This window comes from Chrysochloris asiatica, unplaced genomic scaffold (genome assembly GCF_000296735.1).
Source record: "Chrysochloris asiatica unplaced genomic scaffold, ChrAsi1.0 scaffold00169, whole genome shotgun sequence".
In the NCBI taxonomy this organism is placed as follows: Eukaryota; Metazoa; Chordata; class Mammalia; order Afrosoricida; family Chrysochloridae; genus Chrysochloris; species Chrysochloris asiatica.
In genome coordinates, this window is record NW_006408687.1 from 5,290,712 (window position 1) to 5,309,894 (window position 19,183).

General features: G+C 40.1%; 1 protein-coding gene across 1 annotated transcript in view; it reads left to right on the top strand.

Moving 5' to 3' along the window:
• The window catches only part of ART3 (ADP-ribosyltransferase 3), a 42,384-nt gene that overhangs the window by 5,914 nt on the left and 17,287 nt on the right, over window positions 1-19,183 (top strand). Inside the window, exon 2 of the mRNA XM_006871577.1 lies at window positions 9,438-10,149. Within this exon, the coding sequence (XP_006871639.1) occupies window positions 9,438-10,149 (712 nt within the window). The remainder of the gene's footprint in view (window positions 1-9,437; window positions 10,150-19,183) is intronic.

Genomic DNA, 19,183 nt, shown 5'->3' on the forward strand with positions numbered 1-19,183 from the left:
AAAAAAAAAAAAAAATACTATGGAATGCCAGAAGAACAAAGAATTCTGTCTTGGAAGAAGTACAGCCAGAGTGCTCTTTGAGGTGAGGATGGTGAGAATTAGTGTATGGAGCTTTGGACATGTTATCAGGAGGGGCAGTCCCTGGAGAAGGACATTATGTTTGGTAAGGTGGAGGGTCCTTGAAAAATAGAAAGACACCTAAAGAGATGGATTGACACAGAGGCAGCAGGAGTGGGCTCAAATGTAACTACGGCAAAGATGGTGCAGGACTGGCCAGTATTTCATTCTGTTGTGGACAGAATCTCTAAGAGTCAGAACAGACTCGATGACATCAAACAACAATAAAAGAGCTCCACATGTATTAATTCATCTGCTCCTCATAGCAACTCCTGTGAGGTAGAAAATATTACCCCTTTATTCCCCAAAGATGAGGAAACAAAGACAGATGGATTGAGTAACTTGCCTGGAATTGAGATTTGAACCCAGACAGTCTTGATCCAGAATCTATCTTCTTTAAATAATCTAATCTTCTCAAATCAGTCTGTTACTGATAAAGAAAAAATGAACCGTTTGCACTGATGAAGATCACTGATAATTCTGTAGCATGTTCAACTTTCGAAAGATCTTAACTGTGTCTTCATAACAAACTCCTATGAAAGATTGGGCAGACAATTATTAATATCATTTCACAAATGAGGAAACTAGAGGTCTTCCTCTTTTTCTCTGACCCTCCACTTTACCAAACATAATATCCTTCTCCGGTGATTGGTCCCTCCTGACAATATATCTGAAGTATGAGAGACGAAGTTGGGCCATCCTGATCTCCAAGGAGCACTCTGACTGCACTTCTTCCAACACAGATCTTTTGGCAGCCCGTGGCACTTTGAATACTCTCCTCCAATACCATAACTCAAAAGCATCAATTCTTCTACGGTCTTGCTTATTCACTCGCCAGCTTTCGCATACATATGAGGTTATTGAAAATACCATGGCTTGGGTAAGGCGCATCTTCGTCCTCAAGCTGACATCTTTGCTCTTCAACACTTTAAAAAGGTCTTGTGCAGAAGATTTGCCTAATGCAATACGCCATTTGATTTCTTGACTGCTGCTTCCGTGAGTGTTGACAGTTGACTCAAGAAGAATGAAGTGCTTGACAATTTCACAATCTTGCCTCCATTGATAAGAATGTTGTTTATTGATCTAGTGGTGAGGATTTTTGTTGTCTTTACATTGAAATGTAATTCATACCGAAGGCTTGTGCTCTTTGATCTTCATCAGTAAGTATTTTCAGCCCTCTTCACTGTCAGCAAGCAAGGTTATATCATCTGCATAGATGAATTAATACAAGGTTGTTAATGAGTCATCCTCAGTGTTCTTGATGTCATCCCTCAGCTCTTCTGGTCTTTGGTCTTTAGTGTCTAATACATTAAATCTTTTCTTCGGATAATCTCTAAATTCAGGTGGGGTATGTTCAAGGTCATAGTTTGGCTCTTGTGGACTTATTTTCATTTTCTTCAGCTTCAGCCTGAATTTGCATATGAGCAGTTGATGGTCTGTTCCATAGTCTGCCCTGGTCTTGTTTTAGCTGATGATGTGGAGCGTTTCCACCATATCTTTCCACAGATGTAGTCAATTTGATATCTGTGTATTCCATCTGGTGTGGTCCATGTGCATAGTCGTCTTTTATGCTGTTTAAAAAAGGGATTTGCAATGAAGAATTCATTGGTCTTGCAAAATTCTATTATGATTGGTAACCACGTTCATCACCGATAAGGGGAAGTGAGGGAAAAATAGCAATGAAGCTGCAAGCTAAGCCCTACAACATTCAGTAGACTCCTGTGAACCCGGGTGGAGACCTGGTTGGCCAGCAGTGTGCCAAGACCTGGGGACTCTTTGGCCCAGAGTCAGTGACATAGCCACAGAGGACTAGAGTAGAAAGTGAAGTGTCCAGGTGATAAGAAGAGAGGGTATATACACAAGAACACCCACACTTGCAGATAATACCCACTTGACCTGGTTTCAATGACTGGATGATCAGAGCTCAACTAGAAGAAAAAAGAAGAGGAAAAAGAGTAATCTGATACAATTTGATGAATTTGACCTACATCTGTGGATGCAGTAGCTCAAAAGAGGGAATAAATCTTTACAGCAAGGATCATTCCCACCCCTTCCATACACAGAGTAGACCGGGGTGGGCAACTTGGACATTGGCTACCCAAAATGGGGGAGCTACAAAGGCAAGAAGTGACTGGCTTACAAGCTTTCAAGAAGGAACCTAGATCTAGAGGGTGTGGAGGAAGGTGGACTCTCCAGTGAGTAGTATCCAGTCTGTCTAGGCGGGCTGATGAAATGAAATGCGGATGGGTCTCTTGTGATACAATAGTGAATAATTGTTATCAGGACTGATTGTGAGAGTTGGAAATGTAAAGGTAGATGTTTTGTAGCAAGGAGGGGAGTGACTAACTTTTCAGTCTAGGAGCAGAGGTCCCTTGGACCATCAAGGGAGAAGAGTGGAGAGTGAGACCCTACCCAGAGAAACAGTAATGCCTGAAATGGAGGCAGAGATGGTGACGTGGAGAGATGGAGCAGTTGGGGACTTTAGACCCAGACAGGGAGAGGGGCTGTGTGCTGATGACCAGGGGCAGGCTTGTAGTGTATATCCTTTGGTTGGGTGATGATGCATGGAGGGGATTGTAACCATGGCAATGAAACGATATAAGATAGGATGAATATAAAACTAATGTTCTCCCATGTAAACTATCACACAATTCACAATAAAACATTAAAAAAAAAATTCTATCATGAGATCTCCAACATTGTTTTTGTCACAGAGGCCATATTTTTCAACTACTGATCCTTCTTTGTTTCCAAGCTTTGTATTCCAATCACCAGTAATAATCAATACATTTTGATTGCTTATTTGATCAGTTTCAGACTGAAGAAGTGGGTAGAATTCTTCAATTTCCTCATCATTGGCTTTAGTGGTTGGTGCATAAATTTGAATATTAGTGGTATTAATGGGTCTTCCTTGTATGCGGAAGGATATAACCCTATCACAGACAGCATTGTACCTTATAACATATCTTGTTATGACCTTTTTGATAATGAATGCCATGCCATTCCTCTTCAATTTGTCATTCCCGCCGTAGTAAACCATGTGGCTGTCAGATTCCTAATGGCTAATATCAGTCCATTTCAGCTCACTAATGCTTAGGATGTCGATGTTTATACATTCCATTTCATTTTTGGCAATATCAGATTTTCCTAGATTCATACTTCGTACATTCCATGTTCTGATTATTAATGGATGTTTACAGCTGTTTCTCTTCATTTTGAGTTGTGCCCCATGAGCAAATGAAGGTCCCAAGGGCTTTACTCCACTTACTTGCATTCTAATCACCAGTAATTATCAATGCATCTTGATTGTATATTGATAGATTTTAGACTGAAGAAGTTGTCATTGGTGGTGGTTGTTTGCTGTGGAGTCAGTTCTGACTCACAGTTACCCTGTATAGGGTTTTCAAGGCTGTAAGTCTTTATGGGAGCAGAAAGCCTCATCTTTTTTCCATGGAACTGCTGGTAGTTTAGAACTGCTGACCGTGAGATTAGCAGCCTGACTCATAACCACTAAGCAAGAATCCTTCAATTTCATCATCACTGGCTTAGTGGTTGGTGTGAAAATTTGAATAATAGTGGTCTTGTAGATGTATGGCTATTATCCTATCACAGATAACATTGTACTTCAAGATAGATCTTGAAATGTTCTTTTTGGTGATGATTCAAAGCCTTTGCTCTTGAATTTGATGTTTCTGGCATCATAAACCATATGACTGTCAGATTCAAAATAGCCAATACCAGTTCATTAATGCTTAAGATATATGTCTTTATGCATTCCATTTCATTTTTGACAACATCCAAATTTCCTAGATTCATATTTTGTACATTCCGTGTTCTGATTATTAATGAATGTTTGCAGGTACTTCTCTTCATTTTCTATATGCCAAGCACTTCTATGGGAATCCTGGTGTGGCGCTGTGGGTTAATGCTCCAGACTGCAAAGCTGTTTGAACTGCAAGGTCGGCGATTCAAGCTCACCAGCTGCTCCTCAGAAACCCTATATAGGGTCTCTATGGGTCGGAACCGACTCTATGGCACTTAACAACAACAACAAAAGCACTTCTATATAATATCACATATAAAACACTCTAGAAAAATTTCTTTAAGATCTAGTGGTAGATTGACTACAAGACATGACTGAGAAGGCAGGATCTAGGGAAAACTTCATAAATGGATTTTGTTTTTCTTAAGTGCTTCAGAGTAAATTTTGACTCATAACAACCCTGTATTGGGTTTCTGAGGCTGTAAATCTTTGCAGAAGCAGAAAGTCTCATCTTTCTCCCACAGGGTGGCTGGTGGGCTTGAACCTCTGACCTTGTAGATGGCCTAAAATATAGATCAGGTTGTTGGAGGTGGTAGTTGAATATGATTAGATCATGAGTTTGGTCTTAGACATGTTGTGCTTAAAGAGTCTGAGACATTCAAGTAGAGGTATCAAGTAGATAGGTAGTCTCCCACTGGAGAGGTCAGAGACATTTAGATTGACACTGTGGGCATGTACGAGGGGATTTCAAAAGTTCATGGAAATATTCCGTTATCTTTTAATTACATTTCTCTTTGAACTTTTGGAGCCCTCTCATATATAATTGGGGATAGAGTTGAGAGAAAATAATCTGCCTGAGGAACTCCTCCAACATTAAATGTCTAGCTAAACTATGGTGGATCTCTAAAGGAGTCTATGAAGGAATGCCCCTTTAGTAAATCCTTTTAGGTGGAAGAATGGAGGAGGGAAAGCAGATTGAGAGGGTTGAGATGAATGGTAAATGAAATGGAGATGGTGAAGATAGATATCTCTTTAAGTTTGACTGTGATGGGGACCAAAAACATGGGGAAGGATAGCTGGAATAGGATATGGGACCATGTTTGTTTTATCTCATTCTCTCTCTCTATAACATGCACACACTTCCACACCCTTTTAAGAAGGAACCAACTCGATGGCTCATAACAACAACACAACATAGTCACTTAATTTGCATAGTATATTGATCAATTCCTGCAAGGTTCATACCAATTACAGGGGAGGCTGTACCCCATATCAGACAAAAAATATATCAAACCAAGTTGTTTACAATTTACCCAAGACATGTAGCAAATCCTCTATCGTAGAAAACTAGAGCAAAGATAACATTTTAGGGTTTAGGGAGAAAATCTCTCAAGCTGTTTTACCAAAGAACCAGGGTAAAAGGACACATAAAGGAACTCTTTTCACCACAGAGATAGCATCCTTTTACTTTCAGAAATCCATAAAGAGTGTCCTTCTGCAGTTTTGCTCATTCTATTTCTTTGACCCATGGGCCACACACAAGGTTTTTAATATTGTTGTTGTTGTTGTTATGTGCTGTTAAGTTGGTTCCGACTTATAGTGACCCTGTATAGGGTTTCGAAAGAGCAGCTGGTAAGCTTGAACCGCCGACTTTGCAATTCAAACCAGCCTTGCAGACCAGCACACTAACCCGCTGCATCATACCAGTACTCCTTTTAATAATATTAGTTCATTTAAATATTTTGTCAGGTGACATGTGAGTACTTGGGATTTGAAGATAAATATGATCAAGTCCTGCCCTTGAGGAATGTGCAGTATAATACATATATCCTCTTATGAATTAATAAAAACAACCACGATTTGTTGAAGGCTTAATATATGCCAGCCATGAGGATAAGTGCTTTGTATATATTCTTTATAAAATTTAATCTTCACAAAAATCCTGCAGAGTAAATAAATATTATTTCTCTCTTTATCTTCATTTTTAGATGAGGAAGATTGAGGCTTAGAAAGGACATGGAACTTTAACACACTTAGTTAGTATCTAGTAATGGATATGAGATTTGAGCCCAGACCTGTCCAACTTCAGTTTTAATTATATCACCCTGCTTCTTAGTGTATCATTTAGAGATGCATTAGGCCTTACTCAGTTAACATCACAGAAACACAACTTGCTACCTTGAACAAAGGGGAATTTAGTGGTTCTTATGCACCAGACTGCAAAGCTATTTGAACTGCAAGATTAGTGGTTCAAGCTCACCAGATACTCCTCAGAAACCCTATACAGGGTCACTATGGGTCGGAATCAACTCAGTGGCACTTAACAACAACAACAATGACTCGAAACAAAATTCAGGGATAAAATGGTCTTTAGGCACAGTTTAATTCAGAGCCTCAAGTAATGTCAGGATCTTACCTTTTTTTTCCTCCTCTCAGCCCTTTCTTTGTTGGCTTGATTTTCAGACAGGATTCTCCATGGCACTGAAAGGATAAATGTTGGTAGTACTAAGCCAATATTCTCTTTGTTGCTGTTGTTAGGTGCCATTGAGTCGATTCTGACTCATAGCAGACCAGAATGAAACACTGACCAGTCCTTCACCATCCTCAAAATTGTTATGTTTGAGTCCTCTGTTGCTGCCAGTTTGTTGCTGCCATCTTAATGGAGGTCTTCCTCTTTTTGTTGACCCTCCACCTTACCAAGTATAATGTCCTTTCCCATTATACTTTACAAGTATAATGTCAGGAGGGAGGACTGATCCCCCCCTGACAACATATCTAAAGACAAGACACTAAGTGTAACTCACTTCTAAGGAGCATTCTGGCTGAACTTCCTTTAAGAAAGATTTGCTTGTCTGATATGGCAGTCAGTGGTATTTTCAATATTCTTCGCCTACACCGTAATTCAAATGCATTGATTCTTCTCTGGTCATCTTTATTCCCTGTTCAACTTTCACATGAATATGAGATTGACAACACTAAGGCTTGGGCCAGTCAAACCAATAGTCCTCAAAGGGGGATCTTTGCTCTTTAACACTTTAAAGAGGTCTTTTGTAGCAGATTTGCCTAATGCAATACACTGATTTCATGACTGCTGATTCCATGAGTGTTGATTGTAAATTCAAACAAAATGAAGTCTTTGACAACTTCAATCTCTTTTTCATTAATCATGATGTTATTTATTGATCCAATTGTGAAGATTTTTGTTTTCTATACATTGAGGTGCTATCCATACTGAAGTCTGTAGTGTTTGATCTTCATCAGCAATCCCCTCCATGCATCATCTTTCAAAAATATTTGCTTCTATTTCCTCTGTTTTGTTTGTTTGATGTACACAAAAACACTCAGGAATATATAATCATTTAAATAACCCAAGGACAAGCATTCTGCAAGCCTGCCTCCTGGCCTCCAGCACACAGCCTTTCTCTTTGCATGAGTCTAGAGTCCTCAGCTGCTCTCTCTATCCATGTCCTCATCTCTGCCTCCATCTCTGGTGTCGCTGCTTCTCTGGAAAGGGTCCCACATTCTTCTCGTGCTCTTTTCCCTTCATGGTCCTAGGGTTCTCTGTTCCTAGAATGTTGGATTAACTACTCCCCAGTTTGTTACAAAACTTCTAACTTTACAATTATGAAAATCACAATTAGTCATGATAACAGTTACTCATTATTGAATCATAATCTTATCCCCATCTCCTTTCACCAGACCAGTCTAGACTAGACCTTCTGTCTTTTGATACTTTCTGCATCATTCAATATTTTGCACAGAATCCTTCAATATTTCAAGTCAAGGTTTGATTTTTTTTCTTCAGTTCTTTCAGCTTGAGAAATGTTGAACATGTTCTTCCCTATTAGTTTTCTAACTTCAGGTCTTTACACATTTCAATATAATACTTGACTTTGTCTTCTAGAGCTGCCCTTTGAAATTTTCTGTTCAGTTCCTTTACTTCCTCGTTTCTTCCAGTTACGTTTGCTACTCTGTGCTCAAGGGCAAGTTTCAGAGTCTCTTCTGAAATTCGTTTTGGTCTTTTCTTCATTTCCTTGCTTTTTAAGGACCTTTGCTTTCTTCCTTTATGATGTTCTTATTGTCATTCTACAACTCTCTGGTCTTCAATCATGAGTGTCTAATGCATCAAATCTGTCCTTGAGATCATCTCTAAATTCAGCTGGGATATACTGAAGGTCATATTTTGGCTCTTGTGAAGTTGTTTTAATTTTCTTTAGTTTTAGCCTTAACTTGCATATGAGCAATTGATGGTCTGTTCCAGAAGTTGGCCCCTAGCTTGTTTTGGCTGATGCTATGGAGCTTCTCTGTCATCTTTTCCACAGATGTAGTCAGTTTGATTCCTGTGTATTTCATCTGGTGAGGTCCATGTGTGCAGTCACTGCTTATGTTATAGTTATTTGCAATGAGTAAGTTGTTGGTTGGTCTTACAAAATTCTAATCATGTGATCTCAGGCATCATTTCTATCAGCAAGGCCATATTTTCTGGCTGTTAATTTTTCCTCTGTTTCCATCTTTCACATTAGTCAGTAGAAATTATCAATGTGTCTTGATTACATGTTTGATCAGTTTCTTCAGTTTCATCATCACTGGCTTTAGTGCTTAGTGTGTAATTTGAATAACAGTGGTATTAACTGGTCTTCCTTGTAGGGATATGGATATTATCCTATCACAGACAGCATTGTACTTCAAGATAGATCTTGAAATGCTATTTTTAATGATCAATGCGACACCATTCCTCTTTAATTACTCATTCCTCACATAGTAAATCATGTAATTTTCAGATTCAAGATAGCCAATACTAGTTCATTTCAGCTTATTAATACCTAAGATACTGATCTTCATGTGTTCCATTTCATTTTTGACAACTTCCAATTTTCTTAGATTCATACTTCATACATTCCATGTTCTGATTATTAATGGATGTTTGCATCTATTTCTTCCTATTTTGAGTTGTTACCCCTCAACAAACGAAGGTCCCAAAAGCTTTGCTCTATCCACGTCATTAAGATCAACTCTACTTTGAGAAGGAAACTTTCCCAATCGGATTTTGAGTGCTTTCTACCCGGATGGGCTCAGCATCCGGGACACTATCAGATAATGTTCTGTTGCTATTTAAAAGGTTTTCTGTGGCTAACCATTCAGAAGTGCTCTGCCTATCTTTCTTCCTAGTCGGTCTTGCGCTTGGAAGTTCTGCTGAAACCTGTCCGCCTTTTGTGACCCTGCTTGTATTTCAAACACCGGTGGCTTAGCTCCCAGCAGCACTCAAGCTGCCACAGTATGACAAGCTGACAGGCTCAAATGAATGAGTGACAGGCACAAGCCTACCTATACCTCATCCATTAACAATTACTCTTCCATACAATTTTGCACAACTGAGGAAAGTTATTAATAGCAATGAAATACACTTCCTTTGTAAAAATATATCCAAAGTTCATCATAAATAGGAGCGATCCTTGGCTAGGGAAAAGAGGGTGAGGGGGGTGGGAGGTGGTAGTAAGGTGAGAGACAATTATATATACCAAATAATCTGAAGTTTTCCTTTGTGTTCTCTTTGAAGGTGAAGTCTGAAATATTAGACATGGCAGATAATGCATTTGATGATGAATACCTGAAATGCACTGACAGGATGGAGATCAAATATGTTCCCCAGCTGCTAAAGGAGGAAAAAGAAAGCCATCAGCTCTTGGCAACTGTGTGGGAAAATGCAAAAGCTAAATGGGAAGCTCAGAAAACTCAGCTCTTTCTCCCTATGAGTTTTAAGGATAATCATGGCATAGCCCTGATGGCATATATTTCTCAAGCTCGAGAGAAAACTCCCTTTTACCACATGTTCAATGAAGCTGTGAAGATGGCTGGCCAATCTCGAGAAGATTACATCTATAGTTTCCAGTTCAAAGCTTTTCACTTTTACCTGACAAGAGCCCTGCAGTTTCTGAGAAGCCCTTGTGAGGATACATACAAAAATGTAGTGTATGCTACAAGCCAGGGTACTTCATTTCTGTTTGGAGGACTAAACCAAGCCAGATTTGGTCGTTTCACCTTGGCATATTCAGCCAAACCTCAAACTGTTAATGACCAGGAGAGCCTGCTAACTATCAACACATGCTTTGGCATTTCCATTGATAAATTTTTAGATAAAAAAAGTAAAGGAATCGTTTTAATACCACTGAATGAGGTCTTTCATGTGACACAGGAAGAAGTTGGCAATAACTTTATTCTTCAAAGCACAAACAAGACTTGCAGCCATTATGAGTGTGCATTTCTAGGCGGTAAGTTCTCTGGTCCATCAATGAGGGAATGACGGGTTCTTAGGCACCAAGTGTGAGGGTAGGTAGGAGAATGAGGGCTTTTTGAAATGACATTTGTGGTTTCTGCTCTAGCTCCTTCCATACTGCTAGTTTCTTTTTCCATTGTTTAGTTTTATCAGAATAATGCATATACAAAGTTTAAAAGAAAAGTAAAGTAGTACAGTAAAACCCAAACCAAACCAGTTGTTATCAAATAGACTTCAACTCATGGAAACCTCATGTGTGTCAAAGCTGTGCTCCATAGGGTTTTCAGTGGCTGATTTTGTTAGAAGTAGATCTCCAAGCTTTTCTTCTGGGTGTATTCAAACTTCCAATCTTTCAGTTAACGAAGGCTGTGGTCTCACCCAGGAGCAATTTTATCAATGCCTGGAAACATTTTTGGTTGTTAGAACTGGGAAGGGAAGGATAGTTGCTACTGGGATAGAGTTCAAGGGAACTGCTAAACAACGCACAGGACAGCCTCCAAAACAAAGAATTGGTTGTTGTTAAGTGTTGTCAAGTTGTTTCCACCTCATAGCAACCTCGTAAAGCGTTTCCGAGAAGCGGCTGGTGAGTTTGAACCACTGACCGACCTTGCAGTTCCAACGATCTCACGATCCAGAGTTTATCCAAGACTTCCTATCTGAAAAATCTGTCATTAGGCTTGAATAATAGTTTATTTAGGTTTGTAGTTCAGGTGGGAATTATTTCCCCTTGATAGTTTGAAGATATTCTTTCAGTGACTTGTTTCTGGAACTGCTCTTGGGCTTTCTTGAATGTGGTATGATTATACCTAGATGTTCCCCTTGTTGGATCTTGGAGGGTGTACAGATGGACTGGTGCAAGAGATACGAGTCTATATGTGGCGGGCATTAGACTACTAAGCCAGGTGGCTTCTGTGCCCACCAGTGGAATCTTGTTTCAGTGTTCTTGAACTGTTGTTTGGGGGACAAAGAACAGCTCTGGACTGCTGTGAGAACTCTGTGCCCTAAACAGTAGGCTAAGTGCCCTGCTTTGTATTCTGCTACAGAACTGAGTAAATTAAAGAGGGGTTTGGCTTGTTGGGTCTTTTGAGTGTGATGTTCTAGCTGAATACAAGCTCTGACTGCTGATCTAGCCGAGTGAATATCACAGTACGGCTCAGAAGTGAGGTAGACTTTCAGACCCTTGACTCAAGGTGGCCAAGGTACTATTAGAATAAAAAGATGGGTAGGGAAGTGCTGATGAGACAACAGTCCACTTAGGATTTAATGTCAGAAACTATGTGGCACAGGCCCTGGACTAGGGTGAGGCCTCCTGGAGGCCAATGAGATACCTCGGGTGCAAATTTGAAGGAGGCCCTCGTTCGCAGCGTCTTACACTTACACTACCCTGCACATGCATGATCTTGAAAATGAGTGCTGCTTTAAAATTTGCATCCTAGGCACTTCACTTAGGAACTCTGGTGACACAATAGTTAAGCAATCAGATGCTAACTGGCTGGTTGCTGGTTCAAACCCACCCAGTGGCTCTGTAGGAATAAGACCTAGCAATATGTCTCAGTAAAGGTTATAGCTAAGAAAACCCTATGGGGCAGTTCTACTCTGTCATATAGCGTCCCTATGAGTCAGAATTGACTTGATGGCACACAATAACAAATGGAACTTCGCTTGCTTCATCCCAAGTTCCAGTGATAAGTAGTATGTGAGTGGGACTGATTCTTCTTCTTGAAGGGGCAGATGAGGGCCACAGTTGTGCCAAGGGAAAAACTGCACATTCCCTTCACCAGCCATGTATTGGACTTGGCCAAAACCCAAATAGGCTGAAGCCAACTCTACCAGTTTGTGGGAGCTGATTGTGGTGCCTGCTGATGTTACATCAGTAGCTTGAAATTGGCCAGGATTGAAAAGTTTTATGCCATGGATAACACTGCAAATGAGGGCTTCTTGTTTAATTTAATTTACTTTTTTTATTTTTCCTGGACAGCCTGAAATGCGTTAAACTTTAGCAGCCCATCGCTGCCAGAAACTCAGTGTAGATGGCCTCATTGAAATGATACTGCTTTTGATGCTACTGATGCATTGGGTCAAAGGCCCTTTGTGGAGGTATTCTGGCTACAGTAACTAACTGAAGTGGCTAAATTCAGCACTGGTATCTGCACGATGGTCATAAAGGATCACAGCAGCCCACAGACTCCATGTTTGTGACTGGGATTGTGAAGAACAAAAGGGTAGAGCCATTGGGTTGTGCTGAATGAGTCAGAACTCGGATCCACATGAAGTTCAAATGAATCCTCTGTGTAACGAAAGGACCAGGAGAGTGGGCGAACTGCTGCGGATTATCCCATAGTACTTGCCTTTACTAATCTGTAGTGAACAATTTCACTTATTTTTTACCACATCTGTGGAAAAATGGTGGAATTTTTCACTACAGATTAGTAAGTAAACACAATCCAGGCTTACTGGGTAATTTGTCCCTGGGGCTTGCCCACAAAATCAGACATAAGTATGTAATTACTGAGTGTGACTACTGGGAAAGAGATCTTTGTGAAGGCTTCTTTGTGTCATTTGTTTCGAGGGCTGCATGCTCTTGTGTAAATTTGACACTAAATTTGATGTCTACTCTTGTGTAAATTTGATTGTTGTCTACGCATATCCTCTGTTGCCATATTGCTGTTGTTGTTGTTGTTAGTGCTGTTGACTCATAACTACCTTATACAACAGAATGAAACACTGCCTGGTCCTGTGCCAATTTCACAGTTGTTGCTGCACTTCAGCCCGTTGCTGCTGCTATGTGCCAGTCCATCTCGTTGGGGGTCTTCCTCTTTTTCTCTGGCCCTCCACTTTATAAAGCATGATGTCCTTCTCCAAAGACTGATCCCTCATAAGATGTCCAAAGTGTGAGAGACAAAGTCTGGTCATACTGGCTTCAAAGAACATTCTGGCTATCCTTCTTCCAACATAGATTGGTTTGTTCTTTTGGCAGAATACTTTTAATATTTTCCTCCGAACACCACAGCTCAAATGCATCAGTCCAGTGAATGCATATGAGGTTATACCATGGATTGGATCAGGTGCACCTTAGTCCTCAACCTGACATCTTTGCTTTTCAACACTTTAAAAGGTGTTGTGCAGCAGAATTGCAATACATCGTTTGATTTCTTGCCTGCTGCTTTCATGAGTGTTTATGGTTGATCTGAGCAGAATGAAGTCTTGGACAACTTTAGTCTTTTCTCCTTTATCTTGATGTTATTTATTGGTCCAGATTTTTGTTTTTGAAAAGATTGGAGTTGTCAAGGATTTCATTCTTCTTGGATCAACTATCAAGACTCATGGAAGCAGCAGTCATATTGCATTAGGCAATCTGCTGCATGTATTGCATTAGGCAAAGCTGCTGCACAAGACCTTTTTAAAGTGTTGAGGAGCAAAGATGTCAGCTTGAGGACCAAGGTGCGCCTGACCCAAGCCATGGTATTTTCAATAACCTCATATGCATGCGAAAGCTGGACAGTAAATAAGGAAGACCGTAGAAGAATTGATGCTTTTGAGTTATGGTGTTGGAGGAGAATACTGAAAGCGCCATGGGCTGCCAAAAGAACCAACAGATCTGTATTGAAAGAAGTGCAGCCAGAGTGCTCCTTGGAGGCCAGGATGGCCAAACTTCATCTGTTATACTTCGGACATACTGTCAGGAGGAACCAGTCACTGGAGAAGAATATCATGTTTCATAAGGTGGAGGGTCAGAGAAAAAGAGGAAGACCCCCCAGTGAGATGGATTGGCAAAGTGGCAGCATCAATAGGCTCAAACGTGGCACCAATAGTGAGGTTGGCCCAGGACCGGGCAGTGTTTCGTTCTATTGTGCATAAAGTTGCTATGAATCAGTACCAAATTGATGGCACCTAGCAACAACAACATCAGCAACAACAAAGGGAAGAAGTGACTGGCTTACAAGCTTTCAATAGGGAGCCTGGATCCAGAGGGTGAGGAGGAATGTAGAATCTTCACTGAGTAGTAATCAATCTGTCCGGGTGGGGCTGATAAAAGGAGATGCGGATAGGACTCTTGTGGTACAATAGTGAATAATTGCTATCAGGACTGACTGTGAGGGTTGGAAATGTAAAGGTAGACGTTTTGTAGTAAAAGGAGGGGAGAGGTTGACTTTGCAGTCCAAGAGCGGAGGTCCATGGGATCATCAATGGAGAAGAGTGGAGTGCGGGACCCTACCCAGAGAAACAGTGATGCTAGAGATGGATGCAGAGACGATGACATGAAGAGATGGAGTGGCTGGGGACTCTAGACCCAGAGAGGGAGAGGGGCTGTGTACTGATGACTGAGGGGCAGGTTTGCAGGGTATACCCTTTAGTTGTTTGATTATGCATGGAGGGGATTGTAACCATGGCAGTGAAACGATATACGATAGGATGAATGTAAAGCTAATGTTCTCCCATGTAAATGATCACATAATTACAATAAAAACTTTTTTAAAAAAACAACAACAAAAACCGCAATGACCAGGAGTTTCTAAAGGCCAATCTAAAAGAATATAATCAGTTATTTTGTGATTGAAATATGAATGTGCCTCTGAATGAGAAAAACCAATATTGCTGAAAGGGTTACATATATTATAGCAAACCATCATATTTAGTGTGCTAAATGTTTTCTTCTATAAGAGTAAACTAAAAAGTGTTGTTCCCAGGGTTCCAATTCATACTTACATGGGTTTGTTCAAACAAAATGTGTTTAAAATGTCTCTATGATTAGTGGATGGTTGTAGACAAGTTCTCTCAGGAATACACTTTTCTTAGTCTCATGAGCATGCCTGCAAAACAAACATCCAGTCAGAACCACAGCTTCCAAGGGGATCAGCTGAGCCAGTTCAATTCAAGGCAGAGAGGTCAGTTCAGAAGGTTATGGCTACTATGTTGTACTATTATTACTAAGGTGTAACATGGTAGGTTTTCTCAAAGGACACTGGAGGACTTATTAAGAAGACGTATTAAGAAAATTGAAAACTGCATTGGTGAGAAAAATTCAGGGAATTGGCGCTTAGGAATCCCCCCCCCCCCCAGTATAACAATGTATCTGCTCATTCTTTGAAGGTAGCAAATGTAGCAAGATCTGTCCTATGAGAATTTCATTGAGAAACCTTAAGCCATTCACTCTACAGCCCGAATCTTGCCCCTTCAGACATTTTTTGTTTCCCAAGCTCAAAGAAGGTTTACAAGGAACATAATTGGAGGCCCTCATGGGTACCAAATCTGCTATTTGATATGTTGTAAATCAAAGAATGCAGAATTCTTTAAGGAAAGGTTACAGAGATGGAAACACCACTTCCTAGATGGAGGATATGTGAGAAACAATAGCTGCACATTTTGATATTTTTGTTGAATAAATGTTTCTGTGGTTTTGTAGTAATACTTTGATTTACCCTCGAAACTAGTGAGAAGCCATATATTTTGGGACTTCCCTGCATGTGGTGTGGCTGGAATCTAGAAGCCAGGGCCATGGACTGTTAAAAGAGGGACTGGTTCCTATTTTGTGTTTCTTCAGCTAGAGTGGCTCTCACAGCCACCCTCAAACCTGAGATGCCATTTAGGGAGTATGGCCTGCTATGGGAATGCTCATTTAAAACTGCCCTGATGGTGGTGGTTGTTGTTAGGGACCATCGAGTCAGTTCCCACTCAATAGCAATCCTATGTACAACAGAACAAAACACTGCCCAATTCTGAGCCATCCACACAATTGTAGTTATGATTGAACCCACTGTTGCTTCTACTTGTAGGGGGTTTTCCTCTTTTTCATGGACCCTCCACTTTTCCAAGTATGTTGTGTCTCTCCAGGAACTGGTCCCTTCTGATAATATGTCTAAAGTACAAGAGATAAAGTCTCACCATCCTTGCTTCTAAGGAGTGTTCTGCCTGTACTTCTTCCAAGACAAATTTGCTTGCTCTTCTGGAAGTTCATGGTACTTTTGTTATTCTTTGTTATTCTGGTCTTATTCATTCTGATAACTCTCGTTCTCCCTTTCTGGGAAACTTTTCTGTGTCTATATTATGTTTTGGATGATTATTTTTTATACTCTCTCTTATTTCTGAGTGAGTTGGATGATGAGCCTTCTTAGCTTGATTTCTTAAATGTCCTGCCCTATTTTTCTTTTCTTTGTATTTCTCTTCTACTTTCTGAGAAATTTTCTTATTTTCCAACTCATCATTTGAGTTTTTTAAAAAACATACTCAGATTTTTAATTTTAATGCTTATTCATGTTCTCTGAATGTTCTCTTTTTACATTTTCTTATTCTTGTAGGATAAACACTGGACTGCTAACCACAAAGTTGGAACTTCAAACTCATCAGGCACTCCTTGGAAACCCTATACAGGGTCGCTGTGAGTCAGAACTGACTTGACAGCACTTAACAAAAACAGTTCTTGGTTCATGGAGTACTGGTGTAATGCTGTAGGATAAGCACTGGACTGCTAACTTTGAAGTCAGTGGTTCAAACCCCCCAACTGCTCCAGTTGCTACGAGACAGAAACAACTGTGTGGCATTTACTGATAGTGACACCATTCTTAAATAGTGACTCCACTTGTGCAGAGTGGCATTTTTAAGGCTATGACCTTTTGGAAGTGAGTGGATTCCAATCATTTGTTGTTTTATGGTTAATTGCCAAATGCTTAATTGATTGTGCCACTAAGGGGCCAACCATGAGTTAGAATTGACTGTAGAGTGGTGGGTTTGGTGTTTTTTGTTTGTATTTTCTTATTCTTATTTCGTGTACAAACTGTCTTACCTTTTTCATGATGTCAGTTATGGTTTAATGTTTGGGGTATATGTGTAAGTTTCTTTCTGTGTCTTTCATCATTTTAGTTTATCCTGAATTCCTTTTTTTCCCCTGGTGTTAATCTCTATTTTTCACATTAGGGATTTTCCTCAAATGTCTTGAGTCTTGGCTGTCAGTTCAGATACAGCTTGATAGGAAGCTGCAGTAAGGGAATAGGGAGAAAGTAAGGGTACTTACTAATGTCAGTATCTATAGGCTTTTTCTCTTAGATTAACCAGTTTCCTCACAGAGAAAACTTTTGGCTTTCTCTTGGTTAGAATGTGTTGTTGTTGTTGTTGTTGTTAAGTGCTGTGGAGTTGGTTTTGACTCATAGCGGCCCTATATAGGGTTTCCAAGGTGAGTTCAAACCACCAACCTTGAGTTTCCAACCATCCTTGCAGTCCAGTGCATTCACCTGCAGTGCCACACCCGTTTGGAGTGAATGTATAGGGAAATCATTAGTCTGACCACCAATACTCTGGGAGCTTAGAGGAAGAAGGTCTGGAACTTTATGCACACTCTCACTTTTTCCCTCTACTTTTCCTTCTGTACTTCTCTACCTTCTGTAATTCTCAACTGTACTGAAGTTTCTGAGTCCACAATTTTGTTGGTTCATTGCTACCTGAGAATAAATGTTATTTCCAGTCTTCTGCTTGGGTCAAGGAAAAGAGTTTTAAGATCTTGTTACTTGTACAGAATTTCAACCCTTCCTTATGTTTCCAACCTCAGCCCACCAAGGACCTCCAATACTTTAGCCGTTGTGGAATTCGTGGTAGTAATCCTGGTGTGTAGTCCTGGTGTGGCACTGTGGGTTAATGCTCCAGACTGCAAAGATATTTGAACTGCAAGGTCGGCAGTTCAAGCTCACCAGCTGCTCCTTGGAAACCCTATACAGGGTCGCTCTGGGTTGGAATTGACTCAATGGCACTTAACAACAACAACAATCTGCTATCTTATTGTTGGCTGTAGCGTAGTGGTTACTAGTTGGGCTGCTAACTTCAAGGTCAACAGTTCGAAAGTACCAACAGTTCCACGCAAGAAAGACGAGGCTCTACTCTCATAAAGGTTTACAGCCTCGGAAACCCTATACAGGCTTGCTGTGTGTCGGAACCTACTCCATGACATACTTACCACCACCACCTCCTCCCTGGAAGACTCCATCAAGTCAGTTACTCTCTCTTTTATCTACTTTCCATCTTTCAAAATTAATTCGACTCTTTTGTCAGTTGTGGTTTCCTCATTTATTCTGTTTATCCTTGTGGGTTCATACCTTATTTGTTCCTTTGTAGTAATTTAGTGATGTTTCAGAAGGAATCAGAAATGAAACAGGTATTTAGACCACCACCTTAACTAGTATTCCCTGTCAGTTTGTTTTAATCTGTGGCAAATTAGACCATTTCTGATTCTTCTAACTTCTGCCCACAATTGCTTCAGCAGCTTCTGAGAATCTAAAATCCTCCAATTACTTGCTGTTTAGGTCTGATTTCCTTTGCTGATGAGCCAGTGTTTTATCAGAGATTATTCAGATTTTAGGTGTTGTGCCTGCTACTCAGGGATATAATGGAGTACGTGAGAGTACTTTTGATCTGAACCTTTTCAAAGCATCCTAGGTAGTATGTAGCCTTAGCTCTATACTCTGGACTTAGGGGCATGGAAATGTGTGAAGGAATAGTGAGGAAGTGATGGGGGAAAAAAAACAGACATTGAAGGCCTAGGTCCTCGTACTGCCTTTCATTAACTATGTGACCTTAAATGATCCCTTAAACATAGACTTCTTTTCTCTGGAACCAGGGAGTTCAATCAAATGATCTTTAGATTTTTCTTCTGCTTTGAAAAAGTGTGACTATGTAGGACTTACGTTTTTTCAATTTTGAAATATTTTATTATAGAAAGTAATATAAATAATACATGTACATTTGCACATGTAATAAAGTGAACCTGCTATCCAACTTAAGAACAAAAATATTAACAATTTTGTTGTGTGTGGTTGTAGTTCAGCCATTTTAATGTATGATATTTATTCCATTGCTTGAACACAACAAAAGTCCATGGAAGTTTGTGTTGATCCTAATTTTTTGTTATTATAAACAGTGTTCTTGTGTTCATTCTTGTACATCCCATCTGTGCAGATGTGTAAAAGTTTCTTTAAGGTAATTGCTTAGAAATAGAATGGCTGACTCATAGGGTGGTAGATGTTCAACTTAGGTAGTGCAAAACT